General features: G+C 40.5%; 1 protein-coding gene across 1 annotated transcript in view; it reads right to left on the bottom strand.

Annotated features, from left to right (window-relative positions):
* Positions 1 to 3,426: 3,426 nt before the first annotated feature.
* LOC147173694 (zinc finger SWIM domain-containing protein 6-like) overlaps positions 3,427 to 21,717 on the bottom strand; it is a 77,276-nt gene continuing 58,985 nt past the window's right edge. The window contains exons 9-14 of the mRNA XM_086076531.1: positions 21,112 to 21,372; positions 19,649 to 19,784; positions 11,511 to 11,668; positions 10,271 to 10,434; positions 10,093 to 10,174; positions 3,427 to 9,309 (exon numbers count right to left, since the gene is read on the bottom strand). Coding sequence (XP_085932657.1) covers positions 8,444 to 9,309; positions 10,093 to 10,174; positions 10,271 to 10,434; positions 11,511 to 11,668; positions 19,649 to 19,784; positions 21,112 to 21,372 — 1,667 coding nt within the window. The 3' untranslated portion in view covers positions 3,427 to 8,443. The remainder of the gene's footprint in view (positions 9,310 to 10,092; positions 10,175 to 10,270; positions 10,435 to 11,510; positions 11,669 to 19,648; positions 19,785 to 21,111; positions 21,373 to 21,717) is intronic.

A 21,717-nucleotide genomic window follows, 5' to 3' on the forward strand; every position in this document is an offset into this window, starting at 1 on the left:
TTTTTTGTGTGTGTGTTAGCTGTGTAATGCTAACGAGCTTGAAGCGCACAAGAAGAACCACATGAAACATTTGAAATTCAAAGGGAATACCTTAACATCACTTACACCGGGCTACGGTTGCCCAAACTTGGGTCCCAGGGCAAATTTTTTGCGGGGGGTGTTACATTCAACTGCTAAGGCTAATGCTAATTTTTCTTCTTTTTGCATTCATCAACCAGCATTCTTCATTGAACTCGTACATTATGTCAGCAATATACTAAGGATTTCTGATATATACTGAGATAATCCTTGAGGGTCCTAAATTTTATTTAATTTTAAATTATGCCTCAAAACAGAACTCAGGCCACATCCAGACCGGCCCTCACAGTGACCATGAAAGGAAACGCTTTTATTTTAAAAGTTGTGCTTTAATTGATATGCACACGCGTGGATGCTAGTACAAGCTAGGTAGCGAACAAGGACTAAGACAGTTTAGCAACGTTTTTGCTATATTTTGTGACTTTTCCAACCCCTCTAATGACAATTTTTCTAAAGAAAAATGAAAAAGAGACTGTCATCAATGACAACAGTGGTCCTAATAATACTGTATGATGTATAATGGATGGATATATTTGGCGGTTGCTGCACAAATAAATTTTCTATTTTTTAAAGTGTAAAGATGTCATTTGAATGACCATGTGTAATTTTGTTTAAAATGTGCATTTCCTAATTAGAACAATGCATATCTACACACGTAGCAGCTTATCGAAACAATATGCCTTTTCTAAATACATTAAAAGTAATATAGACAAAGTTGAGGTTAGAATGTTGGCTTGACCCTTGGCAATTGTTCCAGTATTTCATTTGGCCCCTTTAATACACTTTAACTTTATAAAAAAAAAAAATACTACAAATAATTTACTCAAATAAATAAAACATAAAAATTTTAAAGTAATTAAAGTACAATTATATATTACATTTATTTTAATAAATTAAAAAATAAAAATAAAATAAATGTATTTTATTTTTTCCAAGTAAAAAAATTAAAATCAGGTTACTGATGGTGTCATGGTAACGTCATCTGACTTGAGTTCAGGCAGTTTGGGTTCAGTGACCACTCAGGGACAAAATGAATTTGATGGTGAATGGGTTTTCCATCTCTACATGTACGTATCTGTGATTGACTGTCAATTATTCCAAGGTGTAGTCTACCTTTTATCAGCTGGGATAGGTTCCAACCTACACATTACCAAATCCAATCCAATTAAAACAATTTATTTATCTTAGTCTCTGTGCACCTCCCTGGTCTACTTTGTTGCCAAAGTACACACATGACAGGAAGATGACACCTGCAGCTTGAAGAACGACCTCGATCATCATCATGCAGACTTCATGAGAAGTGATCATCGATGCCGTCTGACGAGGATGATGACATATTGGCCGTTCTTCATCAACCAGTGGAACTTATGTGTGTGTGGTTTTTTTTATAATAAAAAAAAAAAAAAAAAGAGTCTTTTGTTCCATCTTCAAACTCTCCTCTTTGTGTAAGAGGTGAAAGTTGAAAGCCAGACTGACTGACAGCTGCGGTGAGTAAACGTCAGCCTTGATGTGGCAGGAAGGCGAGAGATGACGACGTGGGTTTGGATTTCATACCGTTCTTTTTTTTTTTGGGCATGAAAGGCAGCGCCGTGTGATCACGATGTCATTAGAAGTATACACTCAGACAGGCCTGCTTGCGCTCGCTTGCACCCGCGGGACGTCATTACCAGCTGCTAGTGAGCCAGGGACCTGAATGCAGGTCATACACATGCAGGCGCACACACACGATCGTGCATAACAATTGGACACCTGAATATGGCCTCTGACAGCAGAGAGTTACTTCAGTTGCTAAAGCCAGGTGCACACGTCTATAATTCACACTAATGAGTGCGCTGCACACAGTCGCAGGAAGAAATATGTCACATAACAATTAGACAGCTGAGCATGGCCAACGACTGCAGAGTTGCTTTTGTTGCTTAAGATGGTTAGATCCTCAAAATCCAGCTCAACATTTACAAGGTGTTAACACGCACACACGACTGCTTTACTATTTTTTTTCCAAGGGAGGTATCTGTCACATAACAACTGGACACCTGAGTTTGGTCCATGATGGTAGGGAGGTATTGCTGTTGCTAAAGCTAGTGAATTCCTCCATATTCAGGTGGAAAGCTCTTTGGAAAACACTGATGAGAGCACACACACAGGCAGGAACTTTTGCATGGCAGGAATTTTTCACATAACAATTAGACACCTAAATATGGCCTCTGATAGCAGAATTGCTGCTGTTGCTAAAGCGGGTGATTTTCTCCAGACAAACACGGAATCACATATGCATTTCTGTCTGACTGCTTTATCCCCAGGAGGCATCTAACACATAACAATTGGACACCTGAGCGTTGCCTCTGACAGCTAAACGCCCCCATTCATTGGTGAACACCTCAATGGGCAACGTTACTGAACAAGTGCACACATGCATGATTGTTTGACTCTTTTGTCCCAAGGGGGCATACTGTATGTCATAACAATTGGACACCTGTGCATGGCTTCTGACAATAGAGTTGCTTCTGCCGCGAAAGCAGGTGAATTCATCATATCCAGCTGGACTCCGTATGAATAATATTAATGAGCATATGCACACAAAGACGCACACGACTGTCCAAGGCAGGCATCTGTCACATAACAATCGGACACCTAAGCGTGGCCTTCGACAGCAGAGTTGTTTTTAATCTGATGGATTCCTTCAGGTGAACACTTCTATGGACTATCACAGACTACAGTATTGTGCCCCACACTGGCACGTCATGTGAGACATTTGAGCACGGCTTCTGACTGAATCGCTTTTTTAGTTTCAAAACAGACAAATTCTTCGATATGCAGGTGGATGACATTACACACGTGCGCACACACACACACACATGCGTGCGCACCTCATTACTGTTCACACACAGACAGTTGTGGTGTTTTTGTGTCAATGTTTAATGAGGGGGAGGGGGGGGGTTTGCTGCTAGTCGGGGGAGCTCGCTGCTGTCAAGAGCTCCTGTAAGTCTGCCGCCGCCGCCGCCGCTACCACCTGTTCCCACCCGCTCCCTCAAGACCCCCCGACACACAACACACAAACAGGCAGGCAGGCAAACACCTGACAAAGTGCAGCGATGTAGTCATCCTGCAGCTCGGCTGACACGACAAAGCAAAAAGGGGGGGCTAGTGAGGGATAACATTTCCACATGACAGGGCAGCGGCTGGACTGCCCCACCCCACCCCACCCCACCCCACCCACCCCCCGCCCATGAATTTGGCTCCACAATTGCTATGGATAAAAAAGGGATTGTTATGATTTGCTCAATTCAATTTCTTTGGCATCTGATGACATCATATACACAAACAAACTCAAAAGTGCAGCAGAAGACGTCAACATTTCAAAAATTAACTTTTATTTAAACAAAACGGAAAAAAAGAAACCAAAAAAAAAATCAATTATTGACTCATTAACAAGATTATAAAACAGTGATTTAGTTACATAAATAAATTGATATCAGCGTATCAAATTTGAATTTCATAAGCATGTATACATGGGTCGTTGTAATAAATAAAAAAAATAAAAAGGGGGAGAGCTTCCTACACAAACGAAGAAAGAAAAACAGCTAGAAAGACTCAAGAGGAAATTGTTGCGAGACACCGGACAACCACGTATGCACTTTTTTTCTTAACCATCAAACACACAAGTGAGGAGCTGCTTTGTCATCAAAAGCAGCACGAAGAGTTAATAACACAGCCATTCACTTTTTTTCTTTTTTGTCTTTTTTTACTAATTAAGGACACTAAAGCTGGACCCAGGTGGCTCGCCTCTCACCCCTTTGAACGCGTTTGGTTGTTAGACAGAACTCCTGTTTGGTTACGTTAAAGCGTTAAGACAAGGCAAGAAGAAAAGGCTGCTTTTTTTGTTTTTGTCAAGACACAATAAAAAATAAAATAAAATAAAGACACACAAATGATGGTGAGTAAAAGACAGACAGACCTTTGTTGACGGGTGTGCGCGATATGAGACTCAGTGCGGATTTTACTGCATGAGAAAAGAATTGAAGTGTGGATTAAAGCGACAAAAAAAATGTGTTACTGGCCCCCCAGTGAGTACTTTGGACCTCCTTTCCTGGTCTATATGCTTAATCAGCAGGAATGAAGTCTTGTCCTCCTGATATGTTTCCATCACATAACCAAAAAAACAAACAAATAAAAAGGAGACAGAAGAGAGAAAGAGAGAGCAAACTACAGCGGCTTCAAGTATTTCACATTACATAGAATACTCTGTATAAATTAGTTAACATATACTTTCAGATCCTCCATATTCAGACATATACTATGGCATATATACAGAGTACAATAAATGCTCGCTCATGTTTTTTTTTTCTTCCCATTTTCATGTAGTCAGTCGTTGGTTTTGTTCCGCCTTTTTTTTCTTTCTTTCTTGTGGAGGAAAAGATGAAATCCCTGAGAACGTTCCGGTGGACAATTAGTGGAGCTTGCACACATTTTTTTTTTTCTCAACAGTAGAAAGTCTCATTGCAATGACACACACAGGGAAATGAATGACACTGGCCTATTAAGGAAAGGGGGGTGGGGTATAAAAAAAAAATAAAAATGGCGGAAATGAGATGGGGGAGTGACGCGCCTGCTTGTAGCCAATCAGGGGGCAGGGATAAGAGCGAATGACGAACACTGCCTGTTGTATTATGTGCCACAAATATCCTCGGTGACAGCACGTTTCCGCTGGGAGCAGGTTCCACACTGCATCAATGAGGTAGTCGCTCCCCCTTCAGCACAGCCTCACTCATTGAACATAACAATAGGACACCTGCACAGTCCAATTCATGTTGGCTATGAATTCTGTCAAAAAGATTTTTGCCTGTTATAGCCGATTTAAAAGTCAACTATGGTTGATTTTTGTTTGTTTGTTTGTTTGAAGGCATATTTTCCCTAACAAGGTCAGTGGATTTAGTAAAACTTGCAAATTTATATTGGGTATGAAGAGTTTTCACACATTCCAGTGGGGGCACAATTTTTGCTATTAACTCATTCACTGCCATTGACGGCTATAGACGTCAAAAATTATTTTTGAACTATTTCTATTAGTTTAACATTTTTTCCCACTTTTGTTAACAAGAGTATGAAAACCTAGAATTGTTTTTTATGGTATTAGAGCAGATATAAAAAAAATATTAATCGTGAGTTAACTAGTGAAGTCATGCAATTAATTACCATTAAAAATGGTAATCGCCTAAAACCCAAATTTTTTATAATCTTTTCTTTTAAAAAAAGAGATTACAAATTTGAAAAAAATAATTACAATTATTTTATTTATTTAAAAATATTTAAAAAAAGAAAGAAAATATTACAAATTAGGGGTGTCAGGTGATTAAAAATTGTAATCGTAGTTAATCGCATGACTTCACTAGTTAACTTACAATTAATCACAAATTTTATATCTGTTCTAAATGTACCCCAATTTTTTTTAATAGGTTTTCATACTCTTGTTTACAAAAGTGGATTTTTTTTTTAAACTAATAGAAATAGTTCAAATGAATTTATGACATGACATCTATAGCCGTCAATGGCAGTGAATGAGTTAATGGCATTTTAAATGTTTTTAAAGACATCTGCAAAATGTGATGACTTTTTCCTGCAAGACACAATTCATTGTTATAGTTATGGTGTACAAAAAAGAAAAGAAAAAAAATACATAATTTTTTTTTACAAATAAAAATAAAAACTTAACTCCAGATAATTTGTGAAATTTTCTACAAAACAAACAAAACAAACAAACAAAAAAAACTGTGACTTTTCTGTCATGCATCAATGTTTTTGTTTTGGCTAAAAAACAACAACAATAATTAGTTGCTGTACAACACAGACATGCAAATACAGATTTTGAGATTGTTTCTACAAAAAAAAAAACTTTAAAAAACTAACAAATTAACGCACCACTAATTGATAATATTAATAAACAAATGTGCTGATTGCTTGGAATAGGTGGATGATTGCGTTTCTCAGTCCAAATACTTACAAAAGCAGAAATATTGGATATTTTTGACAAGAGAATCAATGGCAAGCTTCTCCATGCCACTAAACGATGCCCAAATATGGCATTAACGGACTTGCGGCATCATGTCAACAGCTATGTTGTTCACGCCCACAAGAGGGCGGACCTTGACAGTTTTCATGTTTTTGCAAAAAAAAAAAGCTACACATTTCCGGATACATACTTCATTTGTGAGTGGTGTAAGAAAACTGAGGAAACAAATGATCAGAATAGGATTTTGGTCTAAACAGGTGAATTATTCATCCAATCCGAAATGTGTGAATTTTTCAGTGTATTTGCACAATATCTGCTAAATCCCGTCTGTCCAAATGTTATGTTTGTTTTCCACTGTTATATTTTAAACAACAACCCACAATTTCTCAAAACAGCTCACGACAATGCAGTCTGCAAGCTGCAGTCATAATAATAAACATCTCTCTGACATTGTCCATTAGGACAAAAACCTGGAATTTTGATACGGCTCTTGTATTGGATTATGCAGGTGTACCTACTGTTCATATATAACCCAGGTTGGATTAAGTCTAATGTGCCACGGCTGCAGATAGCTGCATGCGTCACATTACACAGGTGGGTGCTAAGAGCACAGTCGTGCGTATTGGCGCTAAGAGAAAACTAATGGCTTCTCAAGTGCTCGAAAAATGCTGATGGCGGCTTTTTTTTCTTTTCTTTTTCTTTTTAAAGCTGTGCAGTGCTGCCTGGCGCCCCCTGTTGGGGCCCGGGGGCCAAAGGGGAGGTGCTCTGTCTGTTTTAAAGCCTTAGTTTCTCTTCCGAGGATGCAGTTTTTTGTGTGTTTTTATTCTTTTAACAACATGAGCGCTAACTGTAGAAGGCTGTCAGCCACATGCAGGTGCATCTCAACACATGGGAAAATGGAAGAAATGTTTCGGTGGTTCAATTCAAAAAGCGACTGTCAAATTTTGTGCTAAAGGGCCGTATTTATTTTTTTCAAAGGACAAATTAGGCCAAATCATTTGTGGATGATGAAAAAATTTGAAATAAAATAATTAGTAAAATACTTCATGTCAATAAAAATAACTACTTTAATGATAAGTAATCAATTACTTTTAACAAATGTTAAATGTGTTAAATGTATTTGTGTAAAATTGTTTATTTAGCTTTTTTCCATTTTAAAAGGACAGCTTGGGTCAAATCATTTGTGGATGATGAAAAACAAATTGAATAAAAATAATTAGTAAAATAGTTAACGTCAATAACAAAAAAAAACTACTTTAATGATAAGTAATCAATTACTTATTAAAATGTTAAATCTATTTGTGGAAAATTGTTTATTTGGCTCTTTTTCATTTTAAAAGGGCATCATTTGTGGATGGTGAAAAACAATAAAATAAAAATAATGAGTAAAATGGTAAACGTTAACAAAAAAACTACTTTAATGATAAGTAATCAATTACTTATTAAAATGTTAACTGTATTTGTGGAATTTTTATTTTGCTCTTTTTAATTTTAAAAGGACAGATTGGGTCAAATCATTTGAGGATGATGAAAAAATACAAATTAAATAAAAGAATAAAATAATTTGTAAAATAGTTAACTTCAATAATAAGCACAACTTTTATTATAAGTACTCAATTACTTATTAAAATGTTAAATGTATTTGTGTAAAATGGTTTTTATATGGCTTTTTATTTTAAGAAGACAGATTGGGTCAAATCATTTGTTGATAATGTTTAAAAAAAACAACTAAAATTAGTATGTAAAATGGGTAAATTTAATAATAATAAAAAAACACTAATTACTTTGATCGTATGTAATCAATTATTTAGTAAAATACATCAAATTAAATTAGTTAAATGGAATCTGAATTATACTGCTATTTTTCATTGTATTATTTACAAAACGACTATTAACTGATTATCTAATGAGAAAAAAAGTGTACCAAATCTCAAATTGACTTTTTAATTCAACGACTCCATTTTCTCCGCTCTTCAAATGTATTGAGATGCGCCCGTCCAACTCAACAGAGAAAGAAACAGATGTTTGAAAACAAAACGTTGTTCTCCTTTCACACCCACGCAGACGCACAACATTCACGTGACAAATTTCCTCTCGTGAAAAAAAAACAACACTTCTGTACACGTAGTAGTAATAATATTATTATCAATAATAATAATAATAATAGCGATAATGTTTGTAACGAGAACAACAGCAAGAACAATAATACCGCGTGTGGCTCTGTGGAGTTTTTTTTTTTTCCTTTTCCGCTTCACCGCTTCATTTCGACGTCCTCCCTCTCTTTTGTGTTTTTCTTTCCCGGAAGTTCCACAAAACAAAAAAAAGGCAGACTCGAGTGCGTAGAAAAGTATCGGGAGTTCACCCGAAGCGCTCCCTCACCAGCATCATGAGTTTCTTTTTGCCCTTGTAGATCTGTTTCAGGTTGTCTATGAACTGCGTGAACTGGATGTGTCCGTCGTGCGCCATCATGAAGGTCTCGCGCGCCTTGCCCAGGAACTCGATGAACTCGCTGTAGTGTCGCGGGCTGATGTGCGTGAGGCGCGAGTGCGTGGTGTTGATGTAGGCCCCGATGGTGGCGTCCAGCAGCTGCCTGAGCGGCGCCTTGTCCAGCGACATGAGCTTGCCCGAGTTCCGCCGGCTGTGCAGCGCCGACACCATGCCCGGCGTGGTGAGCGTGCAGCGGCGCAAGATGTCCGACAGCACGGTGGCGCACTTGACGCTCTTCACCACCAGGGGGATGACGGCGGCCAGCTCGTTCTTGCCCAGCGAGTGGCTGAGCGCGCAGGCCCACAGCACGTCGTTGATGGCCGGGTGCGTGTCCTGGTTGTAGCTGAGGTTGAGGTGCGCCATGGCCAGCGTGGCTAGCTTGTACGCGCGCATGGGGTAGCCGCGGTGCTCCATGTAGCGCGCGATGGTGAACAGCTGCGTGTAGCTCATCCCCGTGGCGGCGGCGTCCAGTACAATCTGGTAGGCTGTCTCGAAGGCAATGTGGTCCTTTTCGCAGAGCGTCAGGGCCGACAGGGCGCAGTTCTGCGGGTCCTTCATGGCGCACTGCAGGGCCAGCGTGCGCGCCGACGACGCCAGGTTCTCCTGCTGGTGGCAGTCCAGGTGCAGGCGCACGATGGTGCTGTTGGACATGACCGTGGTGGCCACGATGCTGGTGGCCTCCGTGGGGGTGAACAGGGTGAACCAGCTCTGCATGATGCTGTCCAGCGCGTACACGCCTGACGCAAACACACACACACACACACACACACACACACACACACACACACACACACACACACATAAGAGGTGGTCAACAGAAACAAATGCCGTGTCCCGGATCGCTCACCTTAGAGGTTAAAAGGACAGAAAATTGCCATTAATTTCATACGATCTTAAAGGGGAGAAATGCTATATTGGGTTATATAGGTCTTTCTTTAACTCATTCACTGCCACTGACGGCTATAGACGTCAAAAATTCATTTGAACTATTTGTATTAGTTTAACATTTTTTCCCACTTCTGTTAACAAGAGTATGAAAACCTAGACATTTTTTTGTTGTACATTTAGAACAGATATAAAATTTGTGAAGTCATGCGATTAATTATGATAAAAAAAAATGTATTCGCCTGACGCCCCTAACTTTTAATAATCTTTTCTTGTTTTTTCTTTATTTAAATTTTTTTAAGAAAAGAAAAGATTATTAAAAAATTTGGGGCGTAATTTTTTCCGTAATTAATCGCATGATTTCACTAGTTAACTCACAATTAATATATCTGTTCAAAATGTAAACATTTTTTTTTTCTAGATTTTCATACTCTTGTTAACAAAAGTGGGAAAAAATGCTAAACTAATTGAAATTGAAATTAATCTTAAAGTTAAAGTTATGTCATTTTATGTAACAAAAGTACTAGTGGTATCAGTATCAGCCAGGGCTGGACTGGCACAAAAAAAATCTAGTTCCTGAATCGTAAAACTGCCACAAAAGGACTTTCCCAACAGAAGCGGACGAGCTGACTTACCAACTTCAGTGGCACATGTGACTAACCAGCGCACCATTTCCCGCCGTCTCCAATTTAACGTGGACAGCGTTATTCTCATCACCTGGTCAGGACAAAAAAACAGAATAAGTAACAGTTGATAAATATGGTACAAGACTTAACGAGCAGCGTTTCATTTTTGGTACTGTGGTGCAGTTACCTGCAGTCCCAGCTCCAGAGCAACTTTTAGCAGCGTGATGTCAGGCAGGCTGTCCATCAGGGTGGCGATCTTGAACGCGTCCTGCGCCAGTTTGAAGATGTGAGACGACGAGTGGATGTTCTTCTGAATCGACTCAAGCACCGTCTCCAGCCTGCGGCTGTCACCTGACACGTCAGAAGAACCCAAACCAACATCTCGAGGATGAGCTACAGCAGGTCACAGGTCAAACTTATTCAAGTCATTATTTTGAGCGCTACTTTTACTTGAGTAATATTACTTAAAGCAGGGGTCAGCAACATCTACTGTCAAAAGAGTTGTTTTAAGACAAATACATAATGACAAAATCTTTCTGGAGCTGCAAAACATTTGAACATTTTCATGAACGAAATAGTGCATTTGTGTTTGTCTAATGGGGCCCAAGAGCTAATTAATTAGAACTACAGCGCTACAGAAAAAAAATGCAGCATCAAATACTTTGAGATTCTTTTTCTTCTAATTTTTGATTTTTTTGGGGGAGGGTAATTTTTCATACATTTTTAGACTTTTCTGCCTTTTTGTCAATTTTTTTGCAATTGTATGGACATATGGTAATTTCCTTGCCTCTGTTTTTCCTTTTTTGGACATTTATGTCTATTTTTTTACTTTTTAAAAAATCAATTCTCTGATATTTTTGTCAATTTTGTGTACATTTTACGGTAACTTTCAGCTTTGTTTCTGGACATTTTCTAGTTACTTTTTGAATGGGTTTTTTTCTGCTTTTTTTTAATTCAGTTCTGACATTTTTGGCAATTTCATGGACATTTTATGGTAATTTTCTAATTTTGGAAATTTTAAAGTTAGATTTCATCTACCTTTTGTCTCTCTTTTTCTGATAACGTAAAAGTTTGTGGACTGACATATTTTTTGAATATTTAATTATTCATTTTTCATTTCATCATGAATTAATTTGAATATACTTTTTAAATATTTAATTATTTGTTTTTCATTTCATCACTAATTCATTCAAATAATATTTTATCTAAAAAAATAATAATTTCTACTAATTTCACTAAATTCACAGGAGACGGACTAAAGACTCACGTGTGGCCACAGGTTACAGACCACTGCTCTAAAGTAATACAGTAGTACTTTAATAGAGTACAATTTCTGGTTACTCTCGCCACCGCTGCCCTTGAGCACGAACGTTTTGTCCCAATGCTTTTGTCCCATGTAGTGTTTACATGTGTGCTGATGTGCGCACCTTTGGCCGCGGTGAGCATGGTGGAGGCCAGCTCACACTGCTGAGACTCGATGTGGCTGAGCGTGAACCAGCGCGGATAGCGGTTGGGCACCACCGACACGATGTGGTGAGGCCGGGACAGGTCGCCCGACGATGCCGTCGACTCCAACACGGGCAACCTGAATGGAGAGACAAAAGCACACGATTAGATCCAAAAAGATCAACTTTTGATTTATATTTTCTACACCTGTTGCTAAGCAGAATTTATAAAGCTGCTTTCATGACATTGAGAGCTAACAGTCACACAGAAAGTCAGAAGGAAAAAGAGGGAGGCAGTAGGAACAGGAACAAGCAGGACAGAAACTGATGAGCACAGAGAGGCTCAGCAGGAACGGAAAAGAAACTTAGACGGTCGAAGACAAAACCAGCAGGGAGGGACGGGGGTTCAGAAGGACACAGAGAGACTAAGCAGGAACAGGAACATAAACTCGGAATGACAGTAAGAGAGTCAGCAGGAACAGAAACATAAACTCTGAAGGAAACAGAGCCAACAATAGGACTAACACAGATGGATAAAGAGAGCGTCAGCAGGAACAGGAACTCAAAAGGACACAGTGAGAGACAGCAGAAACTGAAATTCAGAGTCACAGAGCGAATGGGAAACGGAACACAAATTCAGGACGCAAATAGAGCATACAGGAACAAAAACTCAGAAGGAAATGGAGTGAGCCTGCAGGAACAGCAACAGAGCCAGCAGGAGCAGGAACAGAAACTCAGGGTGGGCCAGCATGAGAAAGAACACAAACTCAGAATAAAGGAGACCGAGCCAGCAAGCAGGAACAGGAACTCAGAAGGCCGCACTGAGAACCAGCAGGAATGTGAACAGAGTAAGCGGGATCAGAAAGTCAGCGGGAAACAGAGAGAGACAACAGGAACAGAAACTGAGAAGAGCAAGCCAACAGGAAAAGGAACTCGGAAGTACACAAAGAGATTCAGCAGGAACTGAAATTCAGATGGCGACTCACAAGAGAAGCAAGACTTTTACAGATTAAAAGACAACTTCATATCAAGTCTCGAGTACTCTGTATTAAATATAAAAGACATCTGCTGGATTCAGCGTGGCTGATGAATGAATCAAGAGAAGGAAACCGTGAAGACTTTTGAAAGGGACTTGAAAATGCAAACGTGATCACGGGGGGATTAACAGTTAGCCTGCGCCTGCAACGCACGCCCAACTTCAGGCAGGCAGTGACTATTTTCTCCCCTCTAATTGCTTCTAATCAACTCCGAGCCAAGCAACACCTGCTGCGGACGGAGCAGCCTCACCCTCTCATCATCCTCATCATCGTCACGGCAACAGGGGGCGGGCCCTCATCTCCTATTCCGCTTCACTCTTGCTCCACCGTTCACTTTTCAAAAGGTCTCCTCGGCTTCACAAGGCAGCAACCTGGCCTCCTCTCCACCAATCACAAAGCTAATTGAGTCCGCGGGGAAATTAAGGGATTCACCTTCCAGCCGCACAGGGCCTGGACACACATCAAACAAATACCGACACACACACACACACACACACACACACACACACACACACACACACACACACACACACACACACACACACACACACACACACACACACACACACACACACACACACACACACACACACACACACACACACACACACACACACACGCACGCAGACCTGCCCTTTTGGAACACATCAAAGCAGCCTGGTAAAAAGCGCCGCGATGCTAAATGCCAACTTTCAATTCCACCGCATGTGATGATGTCCGGCATGAAGACACGTCGGAAAACATTCCACTTTCTGCAGCACAACTAACATTCAAGTGGGAAGGCGATAACCACCCTGTTGCTGGTATGCGCTACTGTCAACATTCGCCCTTGCTGGAAAATGCTTGGTTGTTCTAATAAATGAGTCATACAGTCCATGCCCGCATATTCACAGTCGCACCGATTCTGTTATTAGCTGGAATACTTAACTCATTCACTGCCATTGACGGCAAAAATTATTTTGAACTATTTCTATTAGTTTAACTTTTTTTGGTCACTTTTGTTAACAAGAGTATGAAAACCTAGAAGAAAATTATTGTACATTTAAAACAGATAAAATTTGTGATTAATCGTGAGTTAACTATTGAAGTCATGTGATTTATTACAATTGCAAATTTTAATTGCATGACGCCCCTAATTTTTAATAATCTTTCTTTAAAAAAAAACCCAACAATTTAAAAAACAAGTCTAGGTTTTCATACCCTTGTTAACAAAAGTGGAAAAAAAATGTTAAACTAATAGAAATAGTTAAAATGAATTTTTGACGTTTATAGCCGTCAATGGCAGTGAATGAGTGAAGTATTACTCTGGCGCCGACTCATTTTAAATGTTGGTGATTTTTTTTTTGCTAGGTTTATATCATTGATGGTGTTTTTTGTCAGTGTTTGAAAATAATCTAAGAGAAAGTGTTTGATTTTGCTTCTCTCGCAATGCAGCCTCCTAAATGTCTACGTTGTTACCGTTTGCTTGTATTTCCTAACATTTACCAACACAAGGTGAGTTTCAGGACTTACATTGTTCATGTACAGTGCTGGGGGTGTGCATAGTGCAGGGGTGCCCAAGTTCGGTCATCGAGCGCCACTATCCAGCCTGTTTTTCATGTCTCCCTCCTTCAGCTCAGCTGAATCTAATGATCAGCTAATCAGCGAGCTTTGCAGAAGCCTGATAACGATCTCATGTGTGACGTCACATCCCGCTAGTGCTAGCATGCTATATACGTTAGGTTCGTCGCCAACGCTAATACTATTGATGAACCTCACGCAAAGCAAGTTTGCACTGAAACATGTCACTACCAAATAGTCATTTATGTACAATGAGTTCATGATTATGTAAATGTGAGGTGCACGTGTTGATGCTTTATGATCCTCCATTAAAACTGCTTCTAGTAGGGCAATTATTTGCAAATTTGACATTTAGTAAAATGAAATTGGACTTAAATGAATGAAAACACATTCTCAGATGAAATAAAATGCATTCAACTTACAAGTTAATTACAAGTGAACTTGGGTAGTCATTTTTTTATTTAATTTTTTTACCACTAGAGGGACCCAAGTACCATGTACCACGCTTGGTGATTCTCAGTTTTAGCCAGGCTGTGACATAGCTCAAACGTGGGACTTGAAAGTGGCTCTGGAGCTTCACCCAGCCTAGCTGATCATGTCATGGGTGGAGAAACTCTTATGTGTGGGTGGCTATTATGTAACTTAGCCGCACTGTTATCTAACAATGTGCCCCCTTTACGCAACTACTGGTTTCATTTCAATAAGTTTCTACTTTTTGTTTTTGTGCTCATTGGTTTAATAGACATCAACTAAACTTTTTGTGAACAAATAACTCTGATTTGGATAGTGGTGACAAATGTTTTTGTTGTTTTTTTGCAGTTTGGAGCACTAGTGTTAAAAACAAATCTACAATATATTTGCCAGTGTTAGGTTTTATAATTTCACATTACATTTTATACGGGCGAGTTTAAGACACTCCATTTTGTGCATGACCACAAAACATCCACACTCCAGCAGGAGGTGATAAAAACCCGGTTGCGATACATGCAGCAGTGTGAACATTTGCACTTGCTGGAAAAATGTTGAGTTTTTTTTTCTTTTTCTTTCAATGGTCAAGCGACAGTTCCTTCCTCTCACACCATCCAAAAAACAGTCGCTAAAAGCCTCCACTACACTGGGGGCCCTTCTGGAAGAATCCCGGGGTGCAGCAAAGCAAAGAAAAAAGGACCCCGGGTTAAAAAAGATGGAGGGCTCATCAACATTCCACGCTTTGTTTGGTTTACACCAGAGAGAGCCAGAGGGCCTCCACTGGATGGGAGCTCGAGAGGCCGACCGGGACCGGTGAAAAATAACCTCCTCAACGTGTTGGGGGTGGAAACCCATACTGGGCTTTTGTTGTTCCGCATCCTATCCATGGACTGTTGTGCAAGCATTCACTCAAGCACAAGTACAGTAGGACCCCTACTGAGAGATGCAAAATGGTGAATGGAGGCTGCGTAGAAAACATCTGCAGCCATGCAGCCACTTCCTGTAGCACCATAACTCACGGGTGAAACAGAGCCTATCCCAGCTGACGGGGCGGGAGGCGGGAAGTAACCTGCTTCTAGCCAACAGCCAATCACAGAGCACATATAAAACAAACAACCATTCACACTCACATTCACACCTACAGCAGTGTGAAAAACTGTTTGCACCCTTTTCCTGATTTTTTGTTGTTTTTGCACATTTGTCACACTTAAATGTTTCAACAAAGACATTTAAATATAAGTAAAAAAACAACACAGGTAAAAAAAAAGAAAAAAAAAGGCAGTTTAGAAATAGTACAAAAAAACTGAAAAAAAAAAGCAAAATGTGAACTGCAAAAAAAAAAAAAAAACCTAACCTTCAGCTATGTCAGCTACAAAAGCAGCAAAGACAACAAATCTGAACCCCCCCCAAACACACACACCTCTCGGTTTTACTCCAATCCCCCTCAGATGAGGTATCTGGTCAGCATCACCATGACAACCAACCCTCCCCTGTGTGTCATGGTCCTTTCCTCACCTGGACCGTCAACACCCTTCGGCCCTCGTCACTCCTCGAGTGCTCATCCATCAGCTAAGCTGCACATCCGCTGACAAGAGCCACGTCCGTACATAAAGCACGCTGGGACGCTTCTGGGACTGTCATTTCTTTTCATCGGCCACAGCGATACGCAGAGTTCAGATGGACACTTTATTAGGGACTCCTGTACAATCTGTATCGGGGCGGTTTTTAAACATGTGACTTTTAAACGAGTACAACGCGTGAGGTGTCGGGCCCAATTTAAAGCCAATGTCATTGCTTTAACATTGTCGCAACGAGAGCACAAACAGTGCTGCGTCGGCAAAGATTATGCGGCGGATCAAAGGTTGTGGATTATAGCGAGGATCTCGCTTCATTAGCATTGCAAGTGTCGTATCGCCTATGGAAATCTCATGTGATAACACCAGCCGCTTCGGATTCAGCTATTCGGCTTTGGAGGAGCGCAGATAAGGAAAATGTGCAAGAGCAACAAGATTCTGATTCTTCTTCATCATCATCATCATCTCCTCATCTACATTTTTTATTTTAAACTCCGGCAATCAGCAAGCTCGGCCTCGCTTTTGGTCTGCCAACGCTGTGGGCAGGATGCGTTAGTAGAAAAGTGCAATGCACGATAGTACATTTAAAATTCATGCTTAAAAGGAGCATAAATGCTGCAGCACATTTGCAAATGTTTATTGCGCCTCAATAGTCACTTTAACATATTTTCATTTAAAAACTAACAATTACATGTAAATTTTTGTAACTAGGTGGCACCACTTTGCAGTCGAGAAATGTTGATAAATGATGATTTTTTTTTCACTTTAAATAATGTTTCATAATCATTTCTGAAAACTGCAAATTAATTTGCAGCAGTTTATTAATGATACAAATATGTTATAATATTATAAACTATTTTGCCGTGGGGCGCAAGAGATTAAAAGTGTAAAAACAGCCTCATATAATAATTACACATTTGCATTACTTCCTCTTAGAGTTTTGAAGTTTTGGTTTACACATCTGTCTGCAAAATGACATCACAGTGACTAAGGTCTTACGTCACATGACCAAACCCAGAAAACAGGTGAGCTGTGACGGGTCGACTCGTTACCCGAGCACTTATTTACTGTGATGTCCTTTTCAGTGGATAGCAAGTGACAAAATGGCCGCCCCTTTGGATTTTGGAATCAGATTTCCCCGTTTAGACTACCGAGGCCGCATAACACATAAAGACAATGTTAACTTTGACTTGACTTCCATCTTTAAAAAAAGTTGCTACCTAGAAAATTACCTTTTTTATTTGTATTTAATTTGTTGTGGGGGTAAAAAAAATGCTGGAAAAAAATAACATACTAAACAAACAAAAATGGTTTTAGACCACTGAAGTTGGACATCCCTGAATGAGAGCGTTTAAAAAAAAAAGCTATATTAAGTTGTACATATTGGTTCTATTTCAGTGCATTACTTTTTTTTTCTCATTTTGGTGTGCCAACCATATTGGGATGTTAAAGTTTTAAAAATATTGTCACGGTGGCCTTGGGGTAATATGGAGGTTTACCCTCCCGCCCCCAACTTTTGAAGCCGTGCACCTCCCTTCGACAACAACGCTCTCCTCTGAACACACCCAAAAAAGTCAAAACAAAGCCAGTTCGTCATGCAACAAGATCACACCAACTTATTTCAAACAATCAGAATGAAATGTTTTTTTTTAAATCTAAATAATTACAACTGCTTTTAAAACAGTTTTTTTTTTTAATCGTAATTGTAAATGTATTTATTTGTGCATTGCGTTTTGGATCAATTTCTACTAAATGGAAAACAATGTCTCATTACGCAGGTGATTAAATGGCTGCAAGTGAGGCAACCAGATGAAGACGACACAAAAAACATGTCATGTGAAAAGGTCTCCCTTTTCTCTCTCTCTCTCTCTCTCTCTCTGCATGTATCAATGATAATGTTATAATGGGGCCATTAAAATAGCCCTGGCTCCTTTACCTCCTCCCCTATATTTAACTGTCCGCCGTCCCGTGGGAGCGGTGAGCTATATGCTCTCGTATTACACTACGCTACATTACACACATTCATTATGTGCTGAGTAGACACCACCGGGCTCCCAGGAGCACCCATAAGTGGCCCGTATTATTCTAAATCGGCCTGTTTCGTACCACAGCGGGGCGTACGGAGGCGTAACAAGTGAGCGAGGCTGACTCGGGGAAAAGTTTGGGGAGTGAGAAGCACCGACCGGTGAGTGCTTGATTGGATTCAATACATATAAGTGTGGTGCGTTCGCTGTCCCCGTAAAGAGGGGAAAACAAAACAAACATTTTTCCCACGCTTCCCAGTTCCTGCTGGCCTTTTTTCATGCAAACCCACGTGTGTGTTTGTGTGTGCGCGTGGGTGCGTGGATGCGCCCCCCTCCTCTTCCTCATTACAGCCACACTAATTACACTCTCATTAATGTAATTAATATTCACTGATCCCGCTCCCGTGAGTCACAACATCAAAACACAGCAGCGTAGTCTGATTAACACACATTGTCCACACACGGATGCACATACGCGCACACACGGGGAGACCCAATATAGAGAGATCATACACGGGCACGAGCAGGACGGAGGCCAAACCAAACACAAACACAAACACAAACACACGCACACTGCTATGCGGAATTAATAATCCGTTTCAAAGTGGTTATTTTGTTCAGATCAATATTTTTAAAGGTCAAAAGTCAAGTCAAATGTGTTTTTTTTTTTTTATATGTTGTATGCGTACCAACTAGTCTAAGCAGTAAGCACGGTATTCTGATTAATACTGTGTTTGCGAAATATGAATTAAGCAGCAAAATCCAGCCATTATACTCAATATTGGGGGCGGCGGCCATTTTGCCACTTGCTGTCGACTGAAAATGACATCACGGTGCCGAAGCGCTCAGGTAACTCACTTGTTTTATGGGTTTGGTCACGTGACGAAATGCAACATGGCCGCCCCCTGAGATGGATAATACCAGGCGGATTGTTTCTGTTTAATTCTTAGTCCACAAATGCAATATTAATTACCATCTTTAGACTAGCGGGACTGCATAAAACATATTACTGTAAATACATTTTTCGAGTTGACCTCCACTCTAACCAGCAAATGACATTATGAGAGGGATGCACAGGAAATTAAAAGTGTAAATGAAAACCACCACATATAATAATTGTGCATTTATATTATTACATTACCGCTTATGCACATGTGTGTGCATGTATGACCCAGTGCGCTAGTGGAGTGGATAACGGCGCAGCTGAGTCACCAGAGAGCGGTGCTCCTCCACCGCTTAACGGCCCCTGATTTGTTTGGTGATGACTCAGCACAGATTAAGTGCTTAACATTCATTCTTGCGTGCATTAAATGGGGTGCGAGTCCCCAAAGTCCAGATCTCAGTCATCCCCCCCCCCCTCCCAAACAGAGTGTATGTCAGTAGGTGAGAATGGTTTTGTGTCTGCTCAGCAGACAACAAAGGCAGCTATAAAATAAATACATAAATAAATCACCTACCGCATGGCTCTCAGTGCAATTTTGTACGCCAGTTCAGCGTCATGAGGTAGGAGGGAGGTGAAGAGATAGCGGGCGAAGGTGTGCATGGGGACGCTCTCTCGATGGACGATCTCCCCGAGGCCGGAGTACGGGCCAGCTGCACAGAAGCTCGCGTCAGTCAAAGACACAATGGAAAGCACAGTGATGTTATGAATAATATAATAGTCTGTGCATATATATATATATATGTGATTAAAATTTGTAATCGTAATTAATCGCGAGTTAACTCACAAATCTGTTTTAAATGCACAATAAAATGTACAATAACTTTTTTCATGTTTTTTTTTCAAGTTTTTATACTCTTACATAAAAGTGGCAAAAAATAAAACTAATAGAAATATGGTTGTATCTTTTGTTCATGATACAGTCATTTCATAATAAATCATAAAATTGAGTTAAAATTAAAAAGATGTACTGTACTGTAAAAAATGTACGTGATATTGATTGCATTTGTAAGATGGTGACAGTTTAGTGCATTTTTCTTTTCATATTAAGAGCTATATAATCTTGAACATGAAGTAACGTGTGAAATTCTGAAGATTTTTTGACCCCTGTCTCCACAAATATATGCATTATTATTAAATTTATTACTGATAAATTTTGAGTGGAATTCCCTCTGTACAGGCATTCCAAGTAAGGGTAGGTAAAAAAAGAAATTGTGGTGTTAAAGGAACTTTAAATGAACCCAACGCACTAATTTTGTGAATGCAAATGCAAATACATAAAAATAAAAAAATCGGGTAAACACTCTGGATTGTCTGCTTTTTGTTTCCGGAAGTATCTTCGGGTTTCTGATTGGTGTGTTAGCGCCACCTGTGGTTTGGCGTAATGTGTTTTCACGTGGGCTGAGATATTTTTGACCCCGTAGTGAGGAAAATAATGTGTTTAAAAATAGCAAAAATACCCATGGACAAAGTCAGACAGTGGTCTGTCCGTTTTAACCACGTGGCGTTGAAACAAACAATGATGTCAAAAACCATATGTTCGTGCTTGGCCTTGCGCTCTCTATCGTGTCCCACCCCACGCCGTCGTCCCTGGTGGGTTATTTTAAACGCCCACAACCGCAGACCACATCACACGGTGGCGGAGTTGCGGCCTCCAGGGGCCGAACGGGGCGCGGGTGGCTGGCGCTCGCTATTAGAAACAGAGCGAGAAGTGGGTGGTCGCACCAGGCCCCGGTTTGGATGCTGATGGGGGTTTGGGTGGGGACGGGAGTCAAATTTTGACTCCTCCCTGTCGTGGTATTTGGCACTGTAAATGAACACAGTGTTGTATGTGTCTGTATGTGCTGACACAATGGGCCTGGTGTTGCAAAGCTAAGAGTTCATTTTGGTCAGCTACGTCTCTACTTGCACCACAAAATGAAAGGATGAAAAATGCCAGCTTCCTCGCATATATTTCCCCCCCCCACCAATCCCGCCTACCTTCGAGCAGAAAGACGGCCTCCTTGCGGAAGATCTTGACCAACGACTCCTCCAGTTCCACTTCCTGAAGCTTGGCCAGCAGCTGTTCCTCGTTGCGGCACACCTTCTCCTGAGCGTACAGGCCGTCGGGCATCACGCGCTGCTGGCCCAGCCCCATCAGGGCCGTCTCCACCGCCAGCGCCACGTACGACTCGCCATCGCCCAGCAGTCTCTGCACGGGCATCCGCTGGAGGTCGGCCCGAGTCACCACGCTGGAGCAGTCTGTGGAGAGGAGAGGCATGGGCGCGGAAACGAGTATCAGGTCAAAGATCACATTCGGCCAATAATGCGAGCAGCGGGCAGGCGTGTTGTTTGAACGAGCATGGAAATAAAGTAGGTGCGCTGTTGACTTCAAACATTTCCTAAATGAGGGTGGGAGATATACCGTGGTCATTCCGAACGCGAGTTTAGCTACTGTATTCTCGCGACGCGATTACATATATAGTCAAAACAGAAAAGGAGAGGCTTCTCTTTTTTGAAGATTTTTGGGGAGTTTAAATGAAAAACAATTCTAATATCTTTCAATGGGTGTCAATTATACATGGATTCAACTGAGCCAACTGTATA

Source organism: Leptonotus elevatus, chromosome 5, assembly GCF_054856555.1.
Source record: "Leptonotus elevatus isolate MCC_2025b chromosome 5, RoL_Lele_1.0, whole genome shotgun sequence".
NCBI lineage: Eukaryota > Metazoa > Chordata > Actinopteri > Syngnathiformes > Syngnathidae > Leptonotus > Leptonotus elevatus.